The following is a 26,489-nucleotide window of genomic DNA, read 5'->3' on the forward strand; positions in this document are numbered from 1 at the left end:
TTATAGAGACTGTGGTTGCTCTTTAAGAAGAAGGGGGAAGAAAAGGAAGAAAAAAAAAGAGACAGTGTGTTAAGTGGCTTTGAGTAACTCTTTGAAACGCAGAAGGCAGAAAGAGACCTTTCTTTTAATCCTTTCCTTAGTGAAGGCCTGGCCCTCATTACCTTGAGGTTCTCAGATAACCTTACCACCACACAGGCATCACAGACATTTCATGATTAGATTTTCAAAATCCAAGTAAAACAATTATCTCATGCACAAATAGTCAACCAGTTCACACAAAAACATACGTTCTGTCACAGAAACATGGGATAGCCCTTGAACTTAAACAGTATAAAGGGCAGAGATTTCCAGCGCTGATCATTAATTCAATAATTCCATACCCGGTAACTTACCTACAACCCTCTCCCCAGATCACAGCCATCAATAGGGGCACTGTGTTACTCCGCTCAGCAAAAGAATATGAAGCAAACTCAATCACCAGCAGAAAGGGAACTTACCTCTCACTCTGCAGTTGCGCCAAACGTTTCCGTACATCATCCACTGTGACTTCAAAAAAATCATCAGGAAGGTCTTCTAGGCCAGCAGGAAGTGGTTCTAGCAGGTCTAAGTGACATACAAGTGGCTCTCGTTCCAAAAGCTACAGAATAAAAACAGGCTTAGGTTAGTCTCAAATGCACTGCTTTGCTTATTCTGAAAGGTTCCTGAAAAAAGGACAGCGTTTGCAAACTGAACTACAATTACTAGCGTGGAATTCATGACCATATGAACAGAGACTGACTGTATCGAGGCTGCCATTGTTTCGACTAGTTATTTCTTATAGTTGATAGAGCCTGTGGCACAATTCCTCCCAACAAGCAGCAGAAGCCTATATTGTTGGATGGGTCACACCGTAACCACTAGCTGCTCTCCTGTCTGTATAGGAAGACCAGGGTAACAACCTCAGCAGTCAGGTAATGTAAGGAGAGATGACTCCCCTCCAGGACAGGCATGAGGAATCTTTTCACTGACATGACAGCAGAATTATATTTTGATAGTTACAACCTTGCTATAAGCATTCCTATCCTCAAATCATACTTTACCTCTCTACTCCACTCTCTTACCATTCTACAGGCAGTACACAACTAATACAGGTGCTAGTCTATGTACTAATGCTTATAAACTGCCCTTTTAAGTTGTTCATCTGCCATGTATTCCTGCCTGTCATCATGCTTTATGTTCTCTTGGCTTTGCATTCTCTTGCCACAGAGCCAAGGGTACTAGGTCTCAATCCATTTCTCCTTACTCTAGAGAGCCATCCTTTGACCTCTGGAGTTCTCTGAACTGTGTCACTGCAGGTTTTCATTGTATGTTTCAGCTTTTTAACCTAGCTTCTGGCATGTATCCTGTGTCATCCAACACACAAAGCTCCCTTAGACAGCAAAACCCTTTTCAAAAAGAAATCAACCTTTGCTGCAGGCAAAGCAGACCGATGGTGGGGGAGCACTTCAGTGTATGCATTAGCTGCAATAAAGGTACTCATTACATTTATTGACAACTTTCCCCACACCACAGCTGCTGTGGATAGGCTGTTCAAACAGCACAGAGACCTCCAAGATACCCCTCTCACTTTTAAGGCACAGGCAGCCTGGCCACTCTGCTCCCCCTGCTTCCAAAGCCCATCGCTGGCAGTGGGATATCATGACAGCAAACCTCTCAGCCCGTTTGTGCCCTGTCCTATAACTGTGGCTGCAGTTTTACATATATCCGTATACATACACACACGTATATGAATACAGATACAATACAGATACACATACACAGAATCACATACACACACACTCCAAAACTATCAGACAGCGTTCACCATCTCTGAAGGGAGACTGACACTACGTATCCCTTCCATTTTAGAAGGGGTTAGATACTGGCTACTATCCCTGACATCAAAAGCAGCAGCTGTGCCAGTACACGAATATAAACCACAACAGGAGTCAAATACACAAGAGACAGTTACACCTACTGGACCTTGAACAATTCAAACTTTTTGAATTCCAGAGATTTGTAAATGCCCAAAGCTTGAAAACAGAATATTGTGCTACAGCCTATAGGATATGCAGGGGGGAAGGAGTCCACGAATGGAGAGCCCCACCAGAACAAAAATTTTGGTAGTTGATACAGCATTTCTTTATAGTCAGCTGCCAGCCTAACACAACCATAAGTTCTATGAACAAACACACATATATTGCCTCATATATGGCAATATTAAGAGTATATATTGCCTTATATATTCTTTCCAATCCAAATGAGTGCCTAGATGTCCTCTCCTCCTGCCATCTGTTCCATCTATTCTCCCTTCCCCCAGGCGCAGGCCCCTTGGGAAGCAAAGGAGTCTCCCTCAATTGTCAAAAGAGAGGACAAATTACAAGGCAATGTTCACTCTATTTGTGGGCACTAAAGGGTAATTTGAGAAATTAGAAGAGCGAGGTTGTATGGGTGGGACCCTTGGCTACATTTAGAAAGTTGAGCAGAGTCAGCTTTAACTAGAGGGTGAAGGACCCTGATTGCAGCTTTCCCTGCACTCAGGGGAGGAATGTCCAGGGCTGCAGAACTCCCTGAGCTGCCTGCATGAAGTGATCCTGAGCATACAGAGCCACCCTCTGGGAAAGAGCCTGTGGCACAACAGTCCTAACTGCTGCGAGCCGCTGGTCCAATAAGGGCAGATCAGTGTTAGAGGAGAATTAACCAGGCCTCCCAAATAATCAGGTATACTTCAGTCTCCTCCGACAGGCTTGTGTTTCATTTCACTCAGAACACACATACTAAACATAGACTTCTCCTTCCAAAGGCAAAAAAAGAAAAGACCAACCAGACATACCCTACAGCATGTGGTGAAAGGTGTTGCTGACATACAGTGGAATTACAAAGTCTGCATTAGCAAATCCTAAACTTATCATTTAGCACCAATGATAACAGCAGCAAGATTCCAAGTGGAAAGCGTCAATCACTGCCCAAACCATGGGAGCAGCTAAAGACTGCTTCAGCCCAGACAACAGAAATGATAACGTAGCAGAAGGTGGATGTATATCCCAGCCCACGGTGTTCAGCTGTCACCCCTTCTCGCTGTGCACTCACCATCCCAGGCTGCCTTAGGACTGCCATTCACCCCTTGCTTTCCAGACACCTTTGCTGAGACAACTGGCTCTGCACTGCAGATAGCACGCTGTGCCAGCAGGAACGTCCCCCTGTACAGTCACTCAGCCCAGCAGCACTACGCACACGCTGTGACACAGAACTACTTCTTCCTAGACAGAAACGCCCTGTTCTTGCCCTCCAAATTATATTCAGCCAAGATGTGCCTGTTTAATTCTCTGCAACATACCTACAGTGGCCCGGCACAGACACAGACTTAGGAGCTGAAATGTAGCTGTGTAATTTCTTCTGTTCCCCAGCCAACGCTGAATGCTGACTATATTAGCTTCCAAACTGGCACATAACTTAGCTACCTCTTAACATGAAGGAACACACTTTCTTCTATACAGAAGAAAAAGCATATCTGTTTACATCTAACTAGACTGCAAAAACACACAACTACAGTAAGAATTTCCTAATATTAGATTTTCAGCTAACCCCTAACAACAGTGAAAATTCTGGAGAGAGCTGTAACAATTGAGTTTTTGTGGAAAATGATGGAGGTGTTCTGAGCTTGTTTTTCAATGTTTCTGCAACTCAATTTCAGAATTACATGACAAGGTCTGATCAGAGAAGAGCAGCACAAGGTGTCTACTAGGCACTACTTTGCAATGAAAAGACATAACCATAACGCCTCTGAGGATGCAAAGTCTGCCACATCATATTACTCTTCCTGCCACGTATTTCACACCCAGTGGAACCAACCATAAATCTCACCTCCTTACAGACATAAGAAACACTTCAGAGAGAAAGAGGTTGTCCCACCATTTCCTTGCCCAGAGTCCAGCAATCAGAAAAAATCCCGTTTCTTTATCCATTACCATCTACTCACTTAACTATTCCAATTCGGTCTCTCCCAATCTAAGTACTCTCACTACAGCTTTGCTTTAAAGCCTCAGCAACAACACTGAAGTACAGGCAGAATATGAAAGCTACCTTCCCATGGCTATTTACAAAAAGGACTCTACCAGGTAGACCAACTCACTTTCCAGTTCCAATCTGGTATTTTCAAGTGACAACAGGTAGCTAGCTCTCTCTTGTAATAAAAGATGGCCACTATAAGGACAGTTTCTGCCTTTCACTATGTAACTTGGAAGGAAGGAAATCTATGCATTTTGCTGTTATCTTTCTGTCAGTAATACTTTTCAGAAGTCAAAGATGCTGCATTACGGTTTGTCACCTTCCCAAAATATCAGTCCTTCGAAGTCTCTACTTCTACCAAAGCTGAGACATTACATGCTTTTCACCAGCTGCTGCAGCCATCTATTCACAACAGTGTCTACCAGGCAATTGATGTAACTGCAGTCTATGCAATACAGCTAGGTGTTAGAAAGAATGCAGTTCAGTCTAAGGTCACTATCCTGGCCCCAAGTAAGCAGGTAAGCTGAGGAAAACCCTTCTTTAATTTGAAGTATAGCGGCGGCTATTGTGCTTTCCACAGCAGTAAGCTCTCCCTGCAGACCTACCTCCTCCCCACCACCTCAGGGAGCTCTAATCTCCAGGGGAATCTGGTGTAAAGTTACCTTCTAATAATTAATGTTCTGACATCAAAGTCAGCATGCAGCTGTCTGTAAACCATCTTTATCCTAAGAAATGAAGGGACGCCAGCACAGATTTTATCCAGCCTCTCTGCAGCTCCAAAAACCACACACAGGCAAAGCATTAATGGGAAGATTCTTTTACAAAAATGGACCTTTGATGTTTAAAAATAATTTGTTTTGTTTTGTTTTTTCCTCAGGACTGAAAAGGGACAAAAAGCAGATGCCATGTGGCTAGCCCTGCTCTGCTGTTGCTGCTGAGAGCAGAGGATGGCAGGAATGGAGGAGGGAACAAAATGTAATCAATCAGCAGCAAAAGCACCAGAGATCAAAGGGCTTGAAAGCAGCAGTCAAAATCACATGCTGTTTAACACAAGGGCAGACCCCCCCCAACAGAATCTGCAGCTGCTTCCAAAACTGTTCTCAAACTGGAAGGAAGGCTGGCTCCCGAAGTGCCTCTAAGTGGTTTGAACTGGACTGCAATTCTGAGAACGATGCTGGATCACAAACAAGAGTCCCTAGGCCACCACGGTTCAGCTCTGTGACCATCAGCACAACTTCACATTAAGCTGTAGCCAATAAAATTATAAAATTAGTTCTGTCTCTCCAGTCAGCGTATGGAGAAGTGCAGACAACAAGGCTGGTGAAAAATAACACCTAACACTTGCACCATTCCTTCCTTCCTGTTCAGACACAATTGAAACTCCTCCTTTACAAATCATTCATAGGTGAGAGTGTGATTGAAGCAAGCAATGCATTACAGTGGACAAATCACCCAGCCTACTGTTCAGGACTCCACACTCAGAGTCTGTTCCAAAAGGTTAAACAACACTGATTAAATGGACCCAAACATGTTTCTAATATACTAAAACATTCACCACTGGGTTGGCAAGGCCTCTTTCTGCTACGTTTGTAACTGTTCCAGAGTCTTTCCAGGGTCTGGCTTCTCCAGCTAAACGATTCAGAAACTCATGAAGAATGGACTGCAACCACAAAGAAGTCAACCAAGGTAGAATCTCTACATCAGTGAGAGGGCATACACATAGCCTTCTTAAATTCCTCCTGGACTGAGTGCCCTTGGAACCTTATCAGGCGTCTTTTCTTCCTGCGTATGGCTTTCCTTTGTTTGATCCCTTGGCTGGATCAGAACCAAAGATAAACACCAAACTCCAACTCTAGGAGGTACTAAAAACTGGGAAATAGAAGAGATCCCTGAAGATTAAATCCAGCCCTGGTGATGTGTGCAGTAAAGGGACAAGGGATGGAGCTGGTCACAGAGAACCCGGGACATGAAACTCCCAACACACAAATTCACAACTTAACAAGGATACATTATTAACATCTCTGGTACTTTCTTCTATGCTACTTGTCAGACATATCCATCCTTGCTGAGGGCATTCAATTTCACATAGCTGACCTACAGAAAGTATATTTGACATCATTCAAAGACATCCTGTAACAACAACATAGCACTTGAGCCATCAGTTCTGGTATCTACGTATGGGTTAAAGCATTTTTAATTTTAACTGATTTATTTTTAATTTGGAGACACCAACAATGCAGATACACAATTTGTCTTTCTCGGGAAAAGGGTTAAAGAGAGGTAGACTTTATTTAAGAAGCGAGATATTTTAAAGTAAGACAGAATATACTTTTATATGCAAGCAGAAGTAGGGAAAAGGAAGGAAGGTTTCTGTATCACCTGCAATACTAAGAAAATTAAGACTCACAGAAGGAATGGCTAGACTGAAAGGAAGAGAAGATACCCAGACCTCATTTTTCGAATGGCTAAATTTTGTCAAAAGCAATGCAACTGTAGCTGAAAAATTCCTTTCCTACATCTGTGGGCCTTACAATCCACTGCGCGTCACCAACAGTTAAACGGTAAGTTGGAGTGACCACAGGCAGAAGGAACTGAGGAAGCAGATGTTAACAACCACCAGCATTGGACGCTGCCTTTACAATTGCTTTACTATGAAGTTCAGTGTTCCACGGAACATCTTAGATGAGAAATAGAGTACACCTTACAACCTAAGAGTTAGAAACTGTCTTCTCAGATCTTAGAAGTATGTGATCAAGTTGCAGCAAATCTGTTAAGACCACTTCTCCTCCTAGGACATAATCCTGCAATGAGCTAGAAAGGTTATCCCTTCCCATGTGGAAAACTCTACCAGACTTGCATCTCCCAGATCATTCAGAGGGCAAGTCAGTCACAACAATCAGCAAGCACTTTCTTAGTAATAGAAGACAGAAGTCTGGACAAACTCTGCTCACCTTTAGAAAAATTACATAGTAGATAGCAACTAAAAAAAAAAAAAAGCCAAGTTACCAGGGCTCAGGTGACAAGTGGGCATTTTTTAAAGACATTTAGCTTTTCATGAAATTTGACGCAGAAATCGAAGCTCTTCTGGGCTGTTTCTAATGCACTTGTGTTGCTTGCGTTAGAACCAATCACCAAGGATATCTCAAGGTTCAAAGCTTTGCTTGCCTCTGGACAGTGCCCAAATTCATAAATTCCTATCTTTCATATATCCTACAATAAACAGACCAAAATGCAAGTTACTGAACTTACTTGGCAGAACTATATGTCACCAAGGCATCCAATGATAAATTGTGGGGAGGAGAGGGAAGAACCACGCGACATCTCAAATATGGAAACGTCTTTCCACACTTAGGGCAAGGCATGATACAAAGCCCTCACTGCAAACAAATTTTACCTTACCTGCTCTTGCTCATTCTGCAGCTCTTGGCTGTTCTTAGATTTCTTTGGCTCAGAAGGGCCTCCAGGGCTAGAAAAAGTTGCTGGCAGCTTTGAAGATGGCTTATCTAACCCAAGAGGTGGTGTAGCCACAGAAGTGTCCCCCAGACGTTGTCCATCTCCAAAAAAAGGGACGAATGGGGTAGACTTGGGCTCTGAGGGAGGAGACAACTCCTCCACACTGGCATTAGGTTCTCTAATCAAGCCTTGATTGTCTGTGCAACAGTTTAAAGATGAGGCCACATCCTTGTGGTCCAAGTCCTTTGGGAACGTGTGCATTTGAGGTAAGGGCACATTCTCTGCTCCTCTGATAGAGCCTGGCCTCACCATTGGCTCATTACACTGCGTCATGGCATCTGCAGCTTCTTCCCGACCAGACAAACTGCATTTCTTCATGACAACCCTTAAAGACAACACCAAAAAAAAAAAAGATTATCATAAGTACTGTCCTCCCAATTCTCAACATGACCAAGACACAAAGGAGACAGCTAGATCATAATTTAATAATCTGTTTCTTCCAGAGTTACAAAGAACAAGTTGCAGTTGCTCTGAAGTTAGGAGGAAGGAGGAAGAAAAACAGGAATTACCCCCCCCCCCCCCCCAAAAAACAGGAATTACCCCCACAGGAAGAGAAGAAAATTGCCTTCCAGGGAAAAAAAAAAAAAAAGTCAGCTGTAAAACACTGTTTTTAATCACTCCCACCTTCTGTATATATTATAAAAAACTGGCTAGATGATCACAGAAAACCTGTCACTGACTACTCCCCACCTCATGATCCCAATCAGCAGGAGGCACTGCAGGGACTGGGAGCTAAAAAAAACAACAAACCAAAAAAAAAAAGAAAAGAAGAAAGGGCACCCATAAAAGCCCCGCCCCCCCCAAAAAAAAAAAAAAAAGAAAGAAAAGAAAAAGAAAAGAAGCAAACAATTCCCTTTATTCTGCACATGACTGGTCAGTGCCAGCATCTGTAGCTGTGGGAAGCACATGTGGGCAGCAGTTTCAGATAAGCAGGCAAAGACAATTACCAAGTGCAGTGATGTTTGTCTTTTTGAATTATTTTCATGCATTTTTTTGGTACTTGAAACAAAACAAATTCACCACTAGAGTGAAAATGAAAAATAAAGAGCCCAAACTTTTCTCCTCCTAACCTGATGATGGCACTGCCCCCAGTCAGACCAAGTGACTTCAGTGTTGTCTTCTCTAGTTCATCTTTTCCTGAGATCTGTAACAAAAACAGAGGAAAAATATATATTAACTGTCTATCTGAGAGCATTTAAAGACCTCTTTCTAGAGTGAAGCCTATATTAAGATAATCATCACACAGCACCAGAAACAACTCACAGCACACTCTGCAGTTGGAAATGAGACCTGAATACATCTGTATTCACCTGTTTGGCTTTCCCATATTCACTGCTTACTAAGGGATCTTCATTGAAGATGACCTATATATGCTTCTGTCCCATGTGTACATCCAAATCTGATTTAACCTCGGCAAAGCGTTATTTTTATGTCAGCAGTTAAATCACAGGCAACATCTCTGAGCTAGAAGACAGCTGATTTCATTACATACACTTCCCATCTGCTTGTAATGACCCGTTCCAGAATAAAGACGATCTGTCCACAGAGGTCAGTGGGAAGTGAAGGGGACAGCTAGGGAGAACGAATTCCATAATACACACATACAAAATTTTAAACAAAACATTAACAGCAAAAGATCAAAACAGGGAGGAAAGCAAATATTTATTAAAATGAAACCACTGTTTTGACTCTTGAGCTTTAAAAGAAGTTGGAAAGAAAAACACAAACAAGTCATTGAGCTCATTTTATGGGCTCAGAAGTCTAAACGGCTCTGGGTTATGTTCCAAAAAAGCTTTTTTCCATACAGACTTGTCAGGCTTTCAAAAGACCAACATTTTTCTACTTCCCCTCTCAAGAAAGTTCAAAAGAAACACTTTCCAGGTTGGAAAGTGGAGCTAAGTTTTCCTTATATTTTAGGGATAGAAGAAGAGACGGTTAAGAAGGTTTTGATGACTTACCTCATCTCGCATGTAAATACAGACTGGACAGAATTCACCGTGTTGTTCCATAAACTCCCTGCAATAAACAGCAAAATACTGCAGCATCTGTAGAGCAGCCTATCCCTTCCAAAACCAACGTAGAGAAATAGTAAGAAGCAAAATTAGCTAGCATCACTCTCCTCCCTGTTACTCCAGCAACAGCCGTTACACACTTCACAGAATCGGTATTAGAAATTAAGTAAAGAATTTGCTCCGGTATATTCACTGTTCCTTAAACACAGCTCCTGGCAAGTTGAAAAATAAAGGAGAAATAATTCTTCAAGTAATTCTGAAATGAGCCGATTTTACAAGCTAAATTCAACACCATTCTTAGTGTGCCTCAGTGCCCAATCTGTAACATGACTAGTACTTGCTCTTTTTAAGCCCTTATCTAAGTTCAATAGTTTATGACTGTATAGACTGTACTTTCTTTAGGGAAGGGTCAGTTTCTTCCCATGTATGCACAGCAGCAGAACAGAATGAAATACTGCTCTGAAGCAAATAATCTGAGAACAAAGAGGTTGCTTGTCTTAGTATCAGAAAGATTTAAAACAAACAACAACAACAACAAACAGCAGAAACTTTTAGATTTTAGAGACTAGGGACGAAACAAAGTCAAAGAAAAGGCTGCTGCTCTAGAAAAAGTGAAGATAAGCATACAGGTGAGCATTCCAGTGAGGCAATGATGCAAGTTGATGACAGGCCATCTGCAGAGGAAGATATAAGTGAAGGATTCACAGCACAGAGAAGAGGGAGAACCAGTTCAGGGCTGTGAAGAAGACAGCCCCAAAGTGCTACTCTTAAAAAGATACTACTCTTCCCATTTTCCTCAAGATAAGCAATTCTGCGGCATTCAAGGGGAAGAGAAGCTTTATTACATATTCATTTGATCAAACATGGAAAGGAAAAAGACAATCACAATCTACCACTGCAAGTCTCAGTTTTCATCCATCCAAGATCATTCATGCATTCAGCAGTGCCCGCTGCGTGCAGAAGCGTGCGCGTTCTTGCATCACTGAAATGTGAAGGCGTATATGGAAGATGACTCGGCTCCCTCATTAATTCAGAATCCTATCAGAGATCAGTTATTCCGGTATCAACCTGGAGTTTTGTCACAAGCCTCTCTAAATTCTAATCAGATAATTGCCACACACTCTCTGCATCTTTTCATTACTGGAGAAGCCACCACTGTAAGCATTAACAAGTCCCTGACCAGAATTTTGGACAGGCAGCTAGTAAGTGCCTTAGTACTTTACTCTGGAATTGGAACCAAGTCTGGTTCCAATAGTATCAGCATTCAATCTAAGAAAGAATCATTGCAGATGCTGACCTCTACTACAGGAGCTGATTTGGCCCCAAGCCTACAATTAGGAGGGTACAGTCTACCCCTTTGATTTATACGGAGTGATCAGGCTCTGTAGTCTAGAATTGGTTTATGACTCCTCTCTTCCACTGTAGGTAAGAATCATCTGATGCCATTGGGAACATCATGGCAGAAGTGAACCATGTGCCCTACCTTGAGGTATCTCCCAGCTTCACTATGGAGGATTTAATTTGTGCAGAAAACAATTTAGAGAACTGAAAGAACGATTAAAGATGGAAGGATTGTGTTGCTTTTTTTTTTCTCCCGTTATTAAACAAGAAGCTGTGAAGCAGATTTTCCACTTAATGAGTGACATAGCTTTAACCAAAAAAAAGCCTCTTCTTGTAATCTGTATTCTTTCCAAATCCAATTCTCCCCCTCAGGAACAAAAAATAACAAGCATTAATAGTGTATTATCTTGTGGGAGAAAAAAAACAGCACACCAAACATAAGTGTTGATGGTGGATTATTCTGTGGGAGGAAAACCAGCACAACAAGTAGTGATTCAGGATAGAATGCTCATCCAAATAAATATAAACAACAATTATATTCATCCATCCAAGATTTAAAAAAAAAAGAAAAAAACAATGCATAAAACTTGAACCCCTAGGATTCAACCTGCAATCAGAAAGGCAAAGCAGTGTGCCAGGGAACTGAAGAAATTAAAATTGAATGGGTTAACATAAAATAGGAAAATACTAAATGTTAAAGGTTAATCTTCTTTATTATCTGCTTCTCTAAACAGCAGACTACACTGGATGGAGACCACCAAGCTCTCTCCTATGCCTCACCCCACCAGGAAACACTCAACGCAACTCCTATGACTAACAGAATCCACCACTCTACAAATCAGCTAATGAAATCCACCTGACAGTCACATCCTTGCTCATCTCCTGAGACCTCGAACAAAAGAGGCCGAATTAGTCACTGAGTCAACTTGTCATTTTATGTGCTATTACACCTGTGTTACTACTAAATTCAAACATAACTTTGCAAATGACTTATTTAGAGCATTATGTAAATTCTCGCACTTAACTGTCTCCTCAGTTATTTGATTCTAGTGATTGCAGTACACTTCACAGAAAAAAAGCAAAATCTACAAGGCCCTGGCAGCCTGAAAGCACTCCAGTATTTCCCTCTAGAAATCAGAAGTTTTAGAAAGATCTATTTCAATCATTTCTCTGCACTGTTTGCAATTCTGCAAAAGCAGTCACAGACACACATTCTGTTAAATATGCTTATAAAACATTCATCTACTCAGACCAATTACATCTATCACATTACTCATACCTATCACCTGTACCTTCAGGGACGCAGAATCACAGAATGGTTGAGGACAAAAGAGGCTTCTGGAGGTCTTCTGGTCTAACACCCCTGCTCAAGCTGCACGGGGGCCCCAGCACATCCTGTTGTCTGGGATTGTTCCTCCCCAGGTGCAGGACTTTGCACGTTTCCTTGCTGTACTTCATGAGGTTTTTGTCAGTCCCGTTCTCCAGCCTGTCCAGGTCCTTCTGGATGGCAGCATGACTCTGGGAAATCCATCATTCTCCCCGGCTTCGTGTCATTTGCACACTTGCTTAGAGTGCACTCTACTTCATTGCCCAGATCATTAATCAAGATGTTTAACAGGACTGGACCCTCCACCGAGCCCTGCAGCATTCTACTTATTACTGGCCTCCAACTAGATTTTGTACCACTGACAACTACCTTCTGGACCTGTCTGACTCATTCTCTGTCTCGTGCTTTAATTTGCGAGCATCATACCTGGGGGGTGGAACAGGGAAAGCCTGTAAGAAAAGGGAATCAGTGATCGAGCCTGGGTTCCTTCTGACTTTTCCTACAAAGGAGTTAAATGAATTGAGTTTGTTATTTAAAACATCCTGCTTTCAGCATCATGCACCCCAAAATATACATGTTTAAATTACAATATTCCCAGTCACAAAATTATCTCCCAGATTTATGAAGGAAAAGGATCACTTAAACAGTAGCCAAAATCCATTCAGTCAACCAAGTGACTCTGAAGTGTCACTTCCTGAACTGACTCTGCACATTACGGAGTATGTCTGTGCTGTGGCCACGCTGACTACTGTTGTTAGAGAACTTTCTACTTGGTAGCTGTTAAGACCACAAGTAGGCATGCAATAAACCCAACACAAAGGTGATTATTTATAACCATTATTACAGAAAGACCATCTTAAGACAGAAATAAGATTCTCTATCCAGGTAAGAAGGACGTAAAATAACCCTTAGCACACTATCAATCTGCGTGCACAGCAGAAGATGAGTCTGCGTACCCAAACACAAAATACTATTTTCAGTGCAGTGGCTCCTATAATCTTAAGTATCGTCATAATGTTCAATTGGAGTTACATAACACCATTAGCTTTGTCAATACCTTATGCAGTCTCTCTGTTTTGTCCAAATAGATCACAGATTAGCAGCTCAGAAGAATATATATAAAATATTATGCAAAACATCGAATGTAACATGCATCTCGTTAGCCCAGTACAAAGTGACAAGAAAAAATGATCAGGGAAGGAGCCAGTGAGACTATAGAGCAGAAAAACAAAAGGATATAGCCATTACGTTCTAGAAAAATTCATCAAGGACATTTACATTTAGACTAAAAATGCAGCTTCAATGAAATATAAGTGAAGTAGCTGGAATCAGGAGTCACTCAGAATTGAACACACCATCTGGAAAACAATACTCAATCCTTGAGTAATCCTCAAGAGCAAGAGCACATCAAAGAGTTCCAGATGGAGGATGTGGGAGAGCAAACCTGTTAAGCACAGGCCAGAATTCAGATTTCTGTTTGCTTTTATTATAACAGTCTATCTCCAGCCTTGATCTAAAGGTTAAAACTTACGCCTTTCTAAATAAAGTATGCAACAGCATGATAATACGGGACAAGGCAAGTCACAACAAAACTGACAAGCTCCACTTGCTAGACTCAATAAATCCAAATAAAGCAACCTGTAAAACCAGTCCTGAGGGATGGGTCTCATTCAGGGAAGTGAGGGGCTGAGAACTACTATGGGACCAGCTGCAACAGATCAGAATGGTTTCAGTACTGAGGTACCTTTTTTATTTTATGTAGGGGGGGAATACACTTCTCCAAGCCAATGCATCAAATGCTACCATGCAGGAAGTGACAGACAAACCCAGAGCATCCTAGCTATTACATTCAATCTTCGGATTATGAAAAACAATTACCCTTCTAGATGAATGATCAAAAAAAAAAAATAGGTTGCCACCATGTGCAGTACTGCAATCAGTTATACTCTGTCAAGGATAGAAAGCCATATACAATGCTCCGTAGGAATCAATCTGTAGCAGATGAACAACTATTTGCACCAGTATGACTATTCCTACGTGACCCCTCATCTGCTGTTACTCAGACACTGGAGTAATTGAAACTACTGCCAAAGTTGGGAGGAAAGCTGCTTCCATTATTCCAGGCATCCTCCCATACAGCAGGAAGATCCTACCTGAAGCTGTGTTTATAAATCCTGCAACTGCTAGTGTATTCAAAGCAATGGCAGCAAAACATCAGCATATAGGACACATCTCAGGCTATCACAAACCTCTGAGTAACTCAACTCAAGAAGCATTTTGCAGCTGTCACTTCTGCTTCCAATCCTATTTAAAAAAAAAAAAAAAAAGACTCCAATAATGGGTGGGCTTTGCTTACACTCTGGCAAGGAAGGCAAACCTTGCCAGAGTGCTGTGCTAGATAACGCATGTCCACGCTGTGATCCTTGAGCTTTACCTTGTAACTCAAGACCCAGGCTCCTACCTCCCCTACTCCTTTTGCAGCAGTAACTAAGCTCCAAAGGCTAACATTTGATGAGGAAAGAGGAAGGAGAAGAATAAACAAACAAACAAACAAACCCTTGTCCCCTAACTGGAAGTTTGGAGCAAAATAGCACCTAAGAGACTACCTTTAGCGCACCATAACAGGCTATGTGTGCTCAGACTTTTCCAGACAACCCAGTAGGGCTAGTCATCCCTACCTTATTTTAAATGTTTTTGTTTGCAATCAGGATCACCTATATCCCTATAGAAATCCCTGAAATCCCTGACAAAAATGCACAAAAAATAAAGGACTGCTGAGACGTGGAGGAAACAGTTCAGACTCTTTATAGGTTGCAGTTTCTCCCTGAAATCACAGAAAAGGGCAGACAAAAGCAGCCCACAGTAATGAAGTTTAAACCTCAGGTTGCCTATCATTAAAGGTGGATGATCAGAATTTAGGAGGAGAAAAGCTGAGGGCACAATGGAATAAACATACATCCTTACCCAAGAGACCCATAAGAGAGCAAAACAATTTGACTTATGTAACATAGCTCCATTCACCTTCCCAAAATTTCTTTCCATGTCAATCCAAGGAACCGTTTGATTAAACAGCCTTTTGAGAATATATGACAGATATCTGAACTTAATGAATAATACCACAAAAACAGCAGAGTCATAGCCATTGTCAAAATTGTCTTCCAGGGTCCAGACTGCAATCACTTCTATGTAAAAGTCAACAAAGCTGCTGAAGCTGACACAGAAGTAAGAGTGGAAGACTGAAAAGCAACAGTTCTCCCAGGCCTCATGCTAAAATGGTCTAAAACACTTGTGCCCTCAACCAAGTCTGTGCAGAACAGACTCCAAGCAAAGATCCCTGGGAGACTTATTTTTGTATAACTCTTGGAAGCCAGCAGGCTCCTCCTCCAGCTGCTGTTAATCCATTACATTCACTCACTGAGGCAAGCACACACATCAAACACACTGTCACTTCTTTGATGTGCTGTTCTTCAGAAGGGGAACGGCAGGCAGATTAGATTCCTTCATGTAGTGATCTGACAGGGCCTGTAAACATCTTGTGCAAGGACTGCCGCACGCTGAGAGGAGGAGCAGATTTACAATAGCTTCCAGACCTTCTTCAGACCCAATTAGCCAAGATGGACGCTGGAGACCCGGGGGAAATTCCAGTGGATTTAGAATACTTCCCCTCACGCACTTACAGCAGCTGAGCATTCCAGGAAAACATCTTTGGTTGGAAATTCAAGGGAAGGATTCAGCAAAAGTCAACAACTAGTTGACTAGTCAGTCAACTGCATCCATACATACTGGAAAGCATCACAACCCCTGAAATCTATACGGATGGATACAGGTCCAGCTTGTTATGCAAGTCACACACAGCATCTTTGCTGCTTGTTGACTTTAATCAAAAGTCTACAAAGTCCATCCAAACATCTAAGCTCAGCTTCCAGAGGGCAGAAAAGAACAGCTGTGTCTTGTGAACTGAAGTTAATAACACTTAGCACAGATTGGCAGTTATAATCCTAAGAAGAGCAGTATGTATATTGACTAGTAGTGTTACAATGTCCTGTAACAAATAAAACCTCCACCAGTCTAGCACTTCCCCAACTGCAACAGGCACTTTTCTCCCAGAGGGCACGAAGTATGTAATAAGGCACAAGAAAGGCCTTAAAACACCCCAAAGATATACCCAGGTTTTGTTTCTCCATTCCCCTCTTGTCTACCTCTTTCCTACTCCAAAAAAAAAAAAATCTGAATCTGTCTGGTATTTACATGAAGACTGTCCTTTTCAATTTAAGATTTAAATGCCACACAGCAGATCTGATGATGATACAAAATTTTGAGTAAAAAAAAAAACAGGGAAAATATTATTTTTCAGCCGAATCAGCTACGTAAGCCAATTCCCCACGAAGCTGCACAAATACTACAAGGGGAGTTAGACAGGAGCGTGGGAAGTGAGCAGTAACTGTTCAATCCACTGCTGCTACTCAGAAGATGTTTTTGACCTGCTTCTGCACCCCCACCCCCCCACACACACCATGATCCTAACTCCCTTCCTTGGGCCAACACCAGGCACTCTTTTGATCTTGGTACGGGCCATTCAGGGAGCTAAGCTGGCTGAAAACAAACAGCACATCCCTGGGAGGCACAACAGCTCCAGAGCAACTCAAGCTACACAACTCAACAGTGCTACCCTGACTTAATGAGGTAAGTTTGACCAATTCAAAGTCAGAACTGTGTTTCTTAGGCTATTCCAATTGCAGTACATAATAAGCAACTTTAAACTTCATTTATTAGTTTATGCTAGTACAGTAGTCCAACACTAACACATACCCATAACTGGTCAATTGCTCCAGCCCAGATTACAAATGGCAATCCATGACTTTGCATCCTCTAAGTGTACGCTGAAAGACTGAGCTTATCTGAAATGTTACTGCACTGTCACCTGTCCCTCCCCAGTGACCATTTATTTCATAGCTTTTCTAGCACCATAGCCTTGGAGACTTCAGAAGTTTTCGCACAGATCACCACTATCTCTGTAGATTGATGAGTATGTAAGTGTTCCGAGAAATTAACAAAACCAGTTCCTAGTTGCACAATACAGCATCTGTACAGAGGAGCAAGAGGATTGAGTGCAACAGAAGCAAGTTTAGTCACATTAGAAAAAGTGCAGAGCAACTGACAGAAGGTGAGGAACGCAAAAGAAAGAGCAAGCTAGAAACACAACACCTGAAAAGACACTATCAAGAGACAGGTAAACCAACAACAATAGAAAAAAAATAAACTTGGAAATTCTGTTCAGAGTAGAATGGCTGTCACAGCTTCAAGGCTCCATCTTCCAAGCCATGAAAAAAATAAAAACTGTCTACAGAGAAAAGTTTCTCAGTTTGACATTTCAAAACAATACAGCATTTTAAAGTCAAAGCTAGAGACAAAGGAAAACAACGAATATAGACCAGACTCAAACAATAAGATTTCTAACCCACATATATATTTAATAAATGTAAGACCAAATATTTTTCCATTTAAATAGGAGTTAATAAGTCTTTTGAAGATTCCACATTAGCCTGCTGAGAACTACAGATTTCCCTGAAGATCTACACAAGTCCCAAAAGCAACAGCAACTTGCTTAAGAATCCCCTCCACCACATGAAACCACAACACAAAAATATTAGTGATGAAGATAATCTAGGCTAACTTGTCAGCTCTGGCAGTAACTTGACTTCAAATAAGTTTGTATAAAAGAACGATGCAGCAATACATCCAGGTATATAGTTTCTTTCTGGCCTTTGCAGTTTGTTACCAGTTTATGCCCTGAACCAAGACTGCAAGTCCAATATTAACAAAATAGCAACAAAACAATGGATTGTCAAACATGAAACAGCAAAGAAAAGGCAAACGTCTGTGTTATAAAGGAAAAAAATGCAATGAAATGCAAATTCTACAAATCTGCATGATTTAGTTGGATCACTGTGTGGTGATGTTGGCTGGGATAGAGTTATTGTCTTCATGGTTGCTTCTATGGTGCTACATTTTGCATTTGTGATGAAGGTAGTGTTGATAACACACTGATGTTTTAGTTGTTGATGAACAGTGCTTACACAGAGTTGAAGTCTTGTCTTTTTCTCATACTGCCCTGCCAGCAAGGAGGCCAGAGGTGCACAAGAAGCTGGGAGGGGACACAATCTGCACAGCTGACTCAAACTGGCAAAAAGGATATTCCATACCATGTGGCACTGTATTCCACGAGCTGGTGGAAAGCTTACCATGGGTGCTGTTGTTTGGGGACTGGGTGGGAATCAGTCAGCTGGTGGTGAGCAATTGTGTTTTGCATCATGCTCCCTCCCCCCCTAATTTTTTTTTAAGTGATTTAAAAAAAAAAAATTGAACTCTTTATCCCAACCCATGCGTTTTCTAACTTCTGGCCTTCTGATTCCCTTGCTCCATCCCACTACAGAACAAGGGGGAGAGAGCAAGATGCTGTGCAGTGCTTAGGTGCCTACTGGGGTTAAACCACAACACACTGTAAGAACAACTAAATACTGTCATACATAGACCCATCCAAACAAGTATTTTTTTTTCCACTGTGTTGCTCACCTGGTCTTTGTAAAATGGTTCAGAAGTTCCCACAAAGTCTGTTGACAGAGAAAGGTATCTTGCAAACGGGAGCCGTCATCTAACTGTAATGCAATCCGAACCTGTAGGAAAAACACAGTAAATACTTATATTCAATGAAAATTTCTTTGCTACAACTTTCTTCGGTATTTCTACAATCTTTAGAACCTGCTAACCAAAAATTGTGACTTTCTTCTAAACACTTGCTGCAAACTATTACATTAGATAAAAACGATGAGTATTTAATGATTGTTTTAGAAGTTAATATTTAGAATGGTTCTATTCTACCACGAATATTATAATTTTAGTTCTTTAGTAAATAGCTCTCTTTGGGCAATTCATTCAGTATCCTCTCACATCAGTGAAAAATTAACATGACTGTGTGACTTCAATTTAAAAAGATTTGCAGAATGAAATTAACAGCTTTGCTTTCAGAGTCCAAGCCCCCAGTACACATTCAGCACTGCTAGAAAATAACGACTTTAATAATGTCACATGAATCTGTTATATTCCTCTCAGCTGCACAACCTGTAATATATCCTCTTACAGTGAGAATGCATAGCATGATACTGGTTAATGTTACTATCTTTGCCTACAGAAACAGCGGGACAGCTGATTTCAGTTTTCAGATTTCAGTGCAGTTCAAGCGTCCACCAACCTGACCAGCATCATTCTCTGGATTTCTCTAAACCTTACAACTCATTTCTCCATGAATTATCATCAAGAATTCTAGAGAACATCCATTTGATTATGAAATATTCTAAGACAAACTATACTCCTGGCTTCCCAATAATACTAGTAACTATAAAGATAAGAAAAAAGGAAGCCCTTATAAAAAAAATGCTCTTGATTCAGAAGACAGAGAAAAGAGGAGTCGCATTATTTTTCAAATATTGCGGTGTCTGTGCAGACTGAAAAGCACAACTACAAGTTCACTATGGTTGATCTTCACTTCAATGACTGTATATCAACTCAGAGTCAAAGAGAAATCACAAATTCAGAAATTTTGAGGATGAGGTTTGGCTAGCCATCTTCAAAAGGGACTGGAGAATTTGAAATTTTAGCTTCAAAGACAAGAGGACAGTGTAGTGTTGAAAAGCACATTTCAGAGCTGCTTGACAGACTTTGAAGCAAGCATATTTGCGAGTGAGAGTCAGAAGATGCAGAGGAATAGAGAGAACTCAGACTAAAGCCTACAGAGTTTCCAGAGAAAGTAAGCAGGAATATGGAGGACCTTTTGAACAAGCAATTGGAGAAAATCTAACAGGAACAGGTGAGAACAAAACCTTGAGGTCAAAAGAGGATTTGTTTACAGAACGGTGTTCAACATCATTAAAAGCATCTGACAGGCTGAGAGGGGACAGAGTTACAACACTCATTCTGAGCTTCAGCTGTGAGAAAGTCACTGGGAACTTTGAAGAGAACAGTTTCAGTGCAAGTGTCAAATTCGCCTTTAAAGTCTAGGGTGAAATTTGAAAACTAGACAGTGACTGTAGCAAGTACATTTGGTAAACTTGGGAAGGAAAGGGAAGAGAATAAACAGCTTGCCAAATGGCAACACAAACTTGTTTAATTTTTCCCCAATGTTTTGCTAGTAACCCATGTTTCAGCACAGCAAAACAAAAAACGGAGGAAGCCTTATGAGTTTTACACTGAATTCAGGACAAGATGAATGCTGGGATGATTACATCTCCTCTAGGAATCAGTAACACAGTCTGAGATCTGCTCTTCTAAACATTCATTAGCTCGTTTAGCACTGTTCAGCTCATATACTGTTTAACAGTGTCAAAGGCAGTCATGTTCCCTGGGGAAAAAAAAAAAAAGATCTCAAGTAACATACCCCAGTTTTTAGAGGACTTTGATAAAAAAAAAAATGCCATATCCTGAACTGAAACACAGCCAGAGAAATACCAATGCAAGAGTCCCAAATGACATATCATCACAAGCAACTGAGAGGCTCCGTTTTACACTAACTGAAACTTTACAGCAAGGGGCTTCACAGCTATATAAAATGAATTCCAATAGCCCTGACAGAATTGATGCAGCTTCATAAAGTACAATACCAACACAACACAAAGCTCTGTTGACTTAAGCATCAACATGCAAAAGAACTTCCCTGAGGCAGAACAAATAGCATACTTGCACATCCACACAGAGAAGCAACAAACATGGTTCAGAACTATCTTTCTTAAGTTACTGAACACCTAACCAACTATTATCAAGTCTAAGAAGACTATATGCGCAACTTGCAATTCACTAATGCTTCCTAGCCACCGAATTTTAACATGCAATTTCAGAGTGCATTAATCAAAAATGTCAAAAAATAACTCTGGATGTTCAATTATAAAGTTCTTAAACATCTGCATATGGTGATAGAAAAAAAAATGGGATTAGGCCTTTCCAACTTATAATGTGAATGTCCACATTCATTAGCAGGTGCTCATGCAGCTTCTACATATTCTTCAGACAATTTCTACCAAAAATCCCCATGGCAACAAGAAGAAAGCAACAAGGAACTTCCAAAATGAATACACTGAAGTCACAAGGAAAAAATCTAGCAGCTGAACAAGAGATTGAGGACAGCAGAGAACCTCAGATGTAATCTCTATCTTTTAGAGAATATTCAGACTTCTTTCCCAAGATGTCTACCTCTACATTTTCCCAATTATCTGACCTGTCTAAAGAAGAGTTTTAAAAAAATCCCTGTTAGATAGAATCTAGTGTTTCTAGTCAACTATGGTTGCTTGAATCCACAAAAATCAGCCTTATTCAAAAGCCTATGAAGGACATAAGACTAACAGAACAACAAAAGCGTTCTTTCAATCTGTTTTCATTTGTCCCCACCAAAATCTGCATCCTTCCCCCAAGAAATAAAAATAGACACCACACACTCAAGTAATCTACAGTGTTTTCCCTGGAGGAATGTGTTTGTAATCTGCCACAACTCCTGCCAGTCCTTGCAGGACTGCATATTGTGATCTGCTGGAGACAGGAATTTTTCTAATAAAGGAATCAGTCGCATCATCAACAACTAGCCAACAAAACTAAGTAGTTTCATACTACCATTAACATGACCTCCTGATTTCTTCCGTGCTGAATACAGGCCTTAGATTTTTCTCAGCTACAGCAGAGTGATGACAGCTGACATCACCATTCCGTAAGAATCCAGCCCTGAAATTCAGACTGCCAGTTGCATCAGTTTTTTGGGCAACAGTTCAAAGCTAAGTATGTCACGGAAGTCACATTCAGTCCATTAGAAAAAGTCTTTCTAAAAAATCCCAGCCTCTATATAAAATAATAGGAGATAATAAAATAATAGGAGATAATTGGCACTGGCCTAAGTTTACAAGCATATAAGCAAAATGTCAATAACTTTATCATTAGAACTGTACCGATAGCACCCCTAGATCACCTGCCATTACATCATTTTTACCACATAAAATGTTTATGCTCATTAACATCTACACATTGTTTTAAAAGTTCTGCCTCCAGCTGTTAGAATGACGTGCATTAAAAGATTTAAGTCTCCTAAACTTGACAATAACTCCTACAGAACAAAGCATCCATAAGTCCTTTGCAAATAATAATAAATAGGAACATTAGACCAATGCTAAACACAGCACATGTCAGAGAAAACTATAAAGCTGTGTGAACATATCATGAATTCTTTAAGAATTTCAGATTTTAGTTGAAGCTCAGAAGCAAGCTACAGTAACAGAAATAAGGAAAGGGAACTAACTCAACTGCTGAGCAAAGTCATCGGTGATCTTTAACATCTTATACATTTACGTCTATTAAGTTTTCCAGCTCCCTAAAAGATCCCCTTACCCTCCAACACATAGCTGGAACTCCACCACCATACGGACCGTAAGCAAAGACTTCCAGCTCCTAATTTCCTACTTCCATTTTTCCACCACGCCTCCACTATTCTTCAGGTGGCCTTCCACTCGTGCATTTTGATCAAGCCTGAACATGCTCCTGCTCATTAGACATGACAAGATCATATCCAGCAGGTCTGAAAAACTAAACAAATCAGGTCACGCTGTGAAATGAACATACCGTATTTCCAATTCCCACTTTCTTGCAAGAGACTGGCACCATCTCCAGCTTGGCATTGTTGGGTAGTCTGGCAAATCTCCACTGTAAAGAGAGATCCAACAGACTTCTCTGAAACCTGAAGAAGAATACAGTAAATGAAGACACCTGGAACCATCATATGCCACCTTCAGATCACTTCAGGGACTGGCAACAGTGCAACATCCCAGTCTGAAGCAAAAGAATTCTCCACAGGCTGGTTAGAAGCCATAGAGTAGGATGATACTGCCTATCAAAAAAGCTAAAAGTTGTAGAGGTCATAGATAAAACCCTCAAATTGTATTCCTACTCAGGTTTTAAGAGATAAACAACAACTGAATACCTATTCACATGCTGCATTCAACACTAAATAAAAATGTGTTTTACTGCCAGTGAGATGAATAATCTCTTGATTTTCATACTGTAAAAGTGTATAGCCAAAACACTAGGCAAGACAGAAGAGTCCCTATCAGTCTGTCAACTAGCAAAAGTGCGTGTGAGGTGGGGAAGGGAGCGTTTTCATGAAAGGTACACAGGATTTCAGCACGCGTCCCAAAAGTGAACGGAACACAGCACTAGAAGAACCACAGAGCTTAATTAGAACAAAATAACTTTTCTAGAGAATAACCTTAACTGTACAGCACGGCCCTCTCTCCCCAGTGGCAACTGTGAACGATTTCCTCCTGTACTATCGCACACCACCTACCTAGCTGTGGCAGTGACTAAAACAAAGACCAGCCTCAGCGAACAGCTGAAGGACCCCTTGGGCCGCTCTAAGACCGCCCACCCGCCCGCCACAAGAACGCCCACGCCGAGCAGCAAGCGCTCCCACGCGTGTTTCACACGGGCCCTCCCGGCCGCCCTCGGGCGCCGAGGCGGGACGAGGCCACGCTCCGGGAACGGGGACAGGCGGGCGACAGGGCGCCCGCACGGCCGGGCTTCAGGCCGATGGCGCCGTCCGCAGCAGGGAGGGGAGAGGGGCCGGGGCCGGGGGCACCGTGCGGGCGCCGCGCCGACAGCGCGGCCCGGCGCGGGGGAGCAGCCGCGGGCGGCCCAGGCGGGGCCCGGCCCCCGGGCAGCGCGGGGCAGGCTTCCGCCGGGCCCGGACACGGCGCCGGGACGGGGGCAGCGCAGCCGCCCGGCAGACCCCCGCGGTGAGACTCACTTCAGGCCGTACTCGCCGGGGCTGCCGCCCTGCTTCCTGCAGACCTCCTCGAGGATCTGCGGAGAGAACAGGGGCGTCAGGGGCCGGCCCGCGGCCCCGCCGCCGGCCGCCCCCGCCCCGGACCCACCTGGAGCAGCGCCGTGCCGGGCCCCACCCGCACCGTGACCCACCGCCCGCTGGGGGCCAGCACCGACACCGCGGCTCCCCCCCCGCCCGCCGCCGCCATCTTCCCGCCCGCCGCGGCGCTGGCTCCGCGCTGCCGGGGCGGGGCCGGGCCGCCCCCGGGCCGCCCCCGCCCGCAGCCCGCCCTGCCGCGGCCCCGCCTCGTCCCGGAGCGGCCGAGGGGCCGGGGCCGGCACGCGCGGAGCGGCTCCTGGCTCCCACCGGCACGACCGGGGCTTGGAGCACGAGCGGCACTTAGAACAAAGGCAGGGAAATGAGGTAACGCGTGCCCGGCGAGTAAAGGAGAGCGACGCGCGACAGACGCGTCTGGTGGCACGGCCGGTTTGCTCGGCTGCCCAGAAGAAGAGCGAGAAGGCGGAGGAAGCCCCTCTGGCCTTCCCCTCCATCGCACAGCGGGGGGGCCGGGGGCCGGGCCGGGGAGCGGCGCGGTGGCGCTGCGGGGGGGCCCCGGGCGCTGCCGAGGGGCTCCGAAGGAAAGGCGAGGGAGGCGCAGAGGGGACGGGGCCCGGCCCTGCTCGGCGCTGCCCAGCCGGGGAGGGGCAGCGGGCACCGGGGACACGGGAGGTCCCGGCCCGGCAGCAGGGAGCGCTCTTACGAGGAGGGTGACGGAGCGCCGGCACGGGCAGCCCGGACAGGCCGTGGAGTCTCCTCCTTCCTTGGAGATCTTCAAAAGGCGCTGGTCCCGAGCAGCCTGCTCCGATCGGTCAAGTCCTTGAGCACGCCAGCGCCGCGAAAGCAGCAAATCTTCGCGTGCAGCGGGCTGCACGTGCGCCAGCGGTTCTTCACCCTACGCCGGCAGGGTCTGCTGGGGAGGCTGTGCGCTCGTGTGCTGAACGTATGGCAAGAATCCTCTTCTGCAGGTGTCAGCTCTTTCCTCTTGAGCAAGCAGTGATGACGGTGGCTAAAGACTGAAAATACCTATACTAAAAGGAAGGTACTCCTTGGCAAAATATAAAAACTATAGTGACAAACTGATTTCAGAGGGAAACTCAGAAGAGGGGAACATTTTACTATATGCCCATGGTCAAATGAGTGTCTACGCAGTGTCACAAATAGAACGCTAGTGGTAAGACAAATTAGAGCATCCCACTGCCTAAGAAAACTGATTCCTTTGGCCAAAACAAAAAGAAAGAAAAAAAAAAAAAAGGAAAACATTGAGCACCTTGCAACTAGTGTTGCAAACTCATCCGTTCAGATGAGGGTATGTACACTGAATTACTTCAGCTAGGGAATCAAGATTATCTTACATTTTGTGCCATAAAGTTTCTCAGAGATGTTACTTCAGTTATGAGCTTCCCCTTCGCTCTCAGCACCACCTTTTCAGTGTTGAAGGCTTTCTCAAAGTTAGTCAACTATAGTCAGCTTTGTTTGCTCCTATCATTAAAAATAATAATAATAATAATAATAAAGTTAGTTTGGGTAACCACTGGAATTTATTTAACCTAAGTTGTTACCATATGTGAAATATTTCCTATACTATTTCCTATACTTCTATATGTATCATCTGTGTTAGGCTTAAGTCCGCACTACCACCTCTAGCTCCCACAAAAATGTCTGCCTTGCTTGGTTTATAAGAGAAAAATACCTTTTTAAGGATAGACACCTTTGTTAAAAATAACACTTACTCTTTTTTACCACATCAGAAGTGTACGAGAAGGGAAAAAAAGAATGGGAATTTTAACGATGGATAGACATCTCCTTGCTTATGCATGTAGCTTCCCAACTCCAGCCAACACCATTACTGCTCAATAAGATGTAGTTACAGTAATAAAGGATGTCCTGTTGTACAACACGTTGTTTAAACATAACACTTAAAAACATTTTTAAGTTTTTGCATTTGTTTTGAGTTTGCATTTGTTTTGAGTTTGTTCTTTCCATTCTGTTGGGAAGTACCATTGTCATATCACTTATACAGCTACTGCATTCAGGGTATTAGCATCCCAGTCTGTGTCTGGTGGTTAAAGTGGTTTAAGCTGGTGCATTTTACTTCAGCTGGGATGGACAAGGAGCATGTATTTGGCCAGTTACTACCACAAAACAGCTGGTTAGTAGCTTGTTAGACTACATCAACAGAATGACTTTCAATCGTAGGTCAATACCTAGTTGTCTGAGTGCACTTTTTTTTCCTCTTATCTAAGCAGCTATGAAACTTTCTGAATATAATGACAGCTATATACGGAGGTATTATGACCATCCTTCTTTTACTTGTCAGTTTTCAGCTTATGTAGTGAAGAACTTTGTTCATACTCTAACATTA

General features: G+C 42.7%; 1 protein-coding gene across 8 annotated transcripts in view; it reads right to left on the reverse strand.

Annotated features, from left to right (window-relative positions):
* Positions 1-26,489, reverse strand: part of ASPSCR1 (ASPSCR1 tether for SLC2A4, UBX domain containing) — a 55,927-nt gene that overhangs the window by 24,948 nt on the left and 4,490 nt on the right. For 2 of the 8 annotated variants that reach the window (XM_080560295.1, XM_080560290.1), the window contains exons 1-7: positions 24,177-24,291; positions 22,870-22,950; positions 18,793-18,893; positions 9,498-9,555; positions 8,610-8,683; positions 7,426-7,864; positions 498-637 (exon numbers count right to left, since the gene is read on the reverse strand). In XM_080560295.1, coding sequence (XP_080416421.1) covers positions 498-637; positions 7,426-7,864; positions 8,610-8,683; positions 9,498-9,555; positions 18,793-18,893; positions 22,870-22,950; positions 24,177-24,275 — 992 coding nt within the window. In that variant the 5' untranslated portion in view covers positions 24,276-24,291. Of the gene's footprint in view, positions 1-497; positions 638-7,425; positions 7,865-8,609; positions 8,684-9,497; positions 9,556-18,792; positions 18,894-22,638; positions 22,798-22,869; positions 22,985-24,049; positions 24,106-24,176; positions 24,304-26,489 lie in introns of those variants that run through there. The other 6 variants (XM_080560291.1, XM_080560293.1, XM_080560292.1 and 3 more) reach the window with 6 other exon arrangements.

This window comes from Anser brachyrhynchus (assembly GCF_964034855.1).
Source record: "Anser brachyrhynchus genome assembly, chromosome: 18".
Classification (NCBI taxonomy): domain Eukaryota; kingdom Metazoa; phylum Chordata; class Aves; order Anseriformes; family Anatidae; genus Anser; species Anser brachyrhynchus.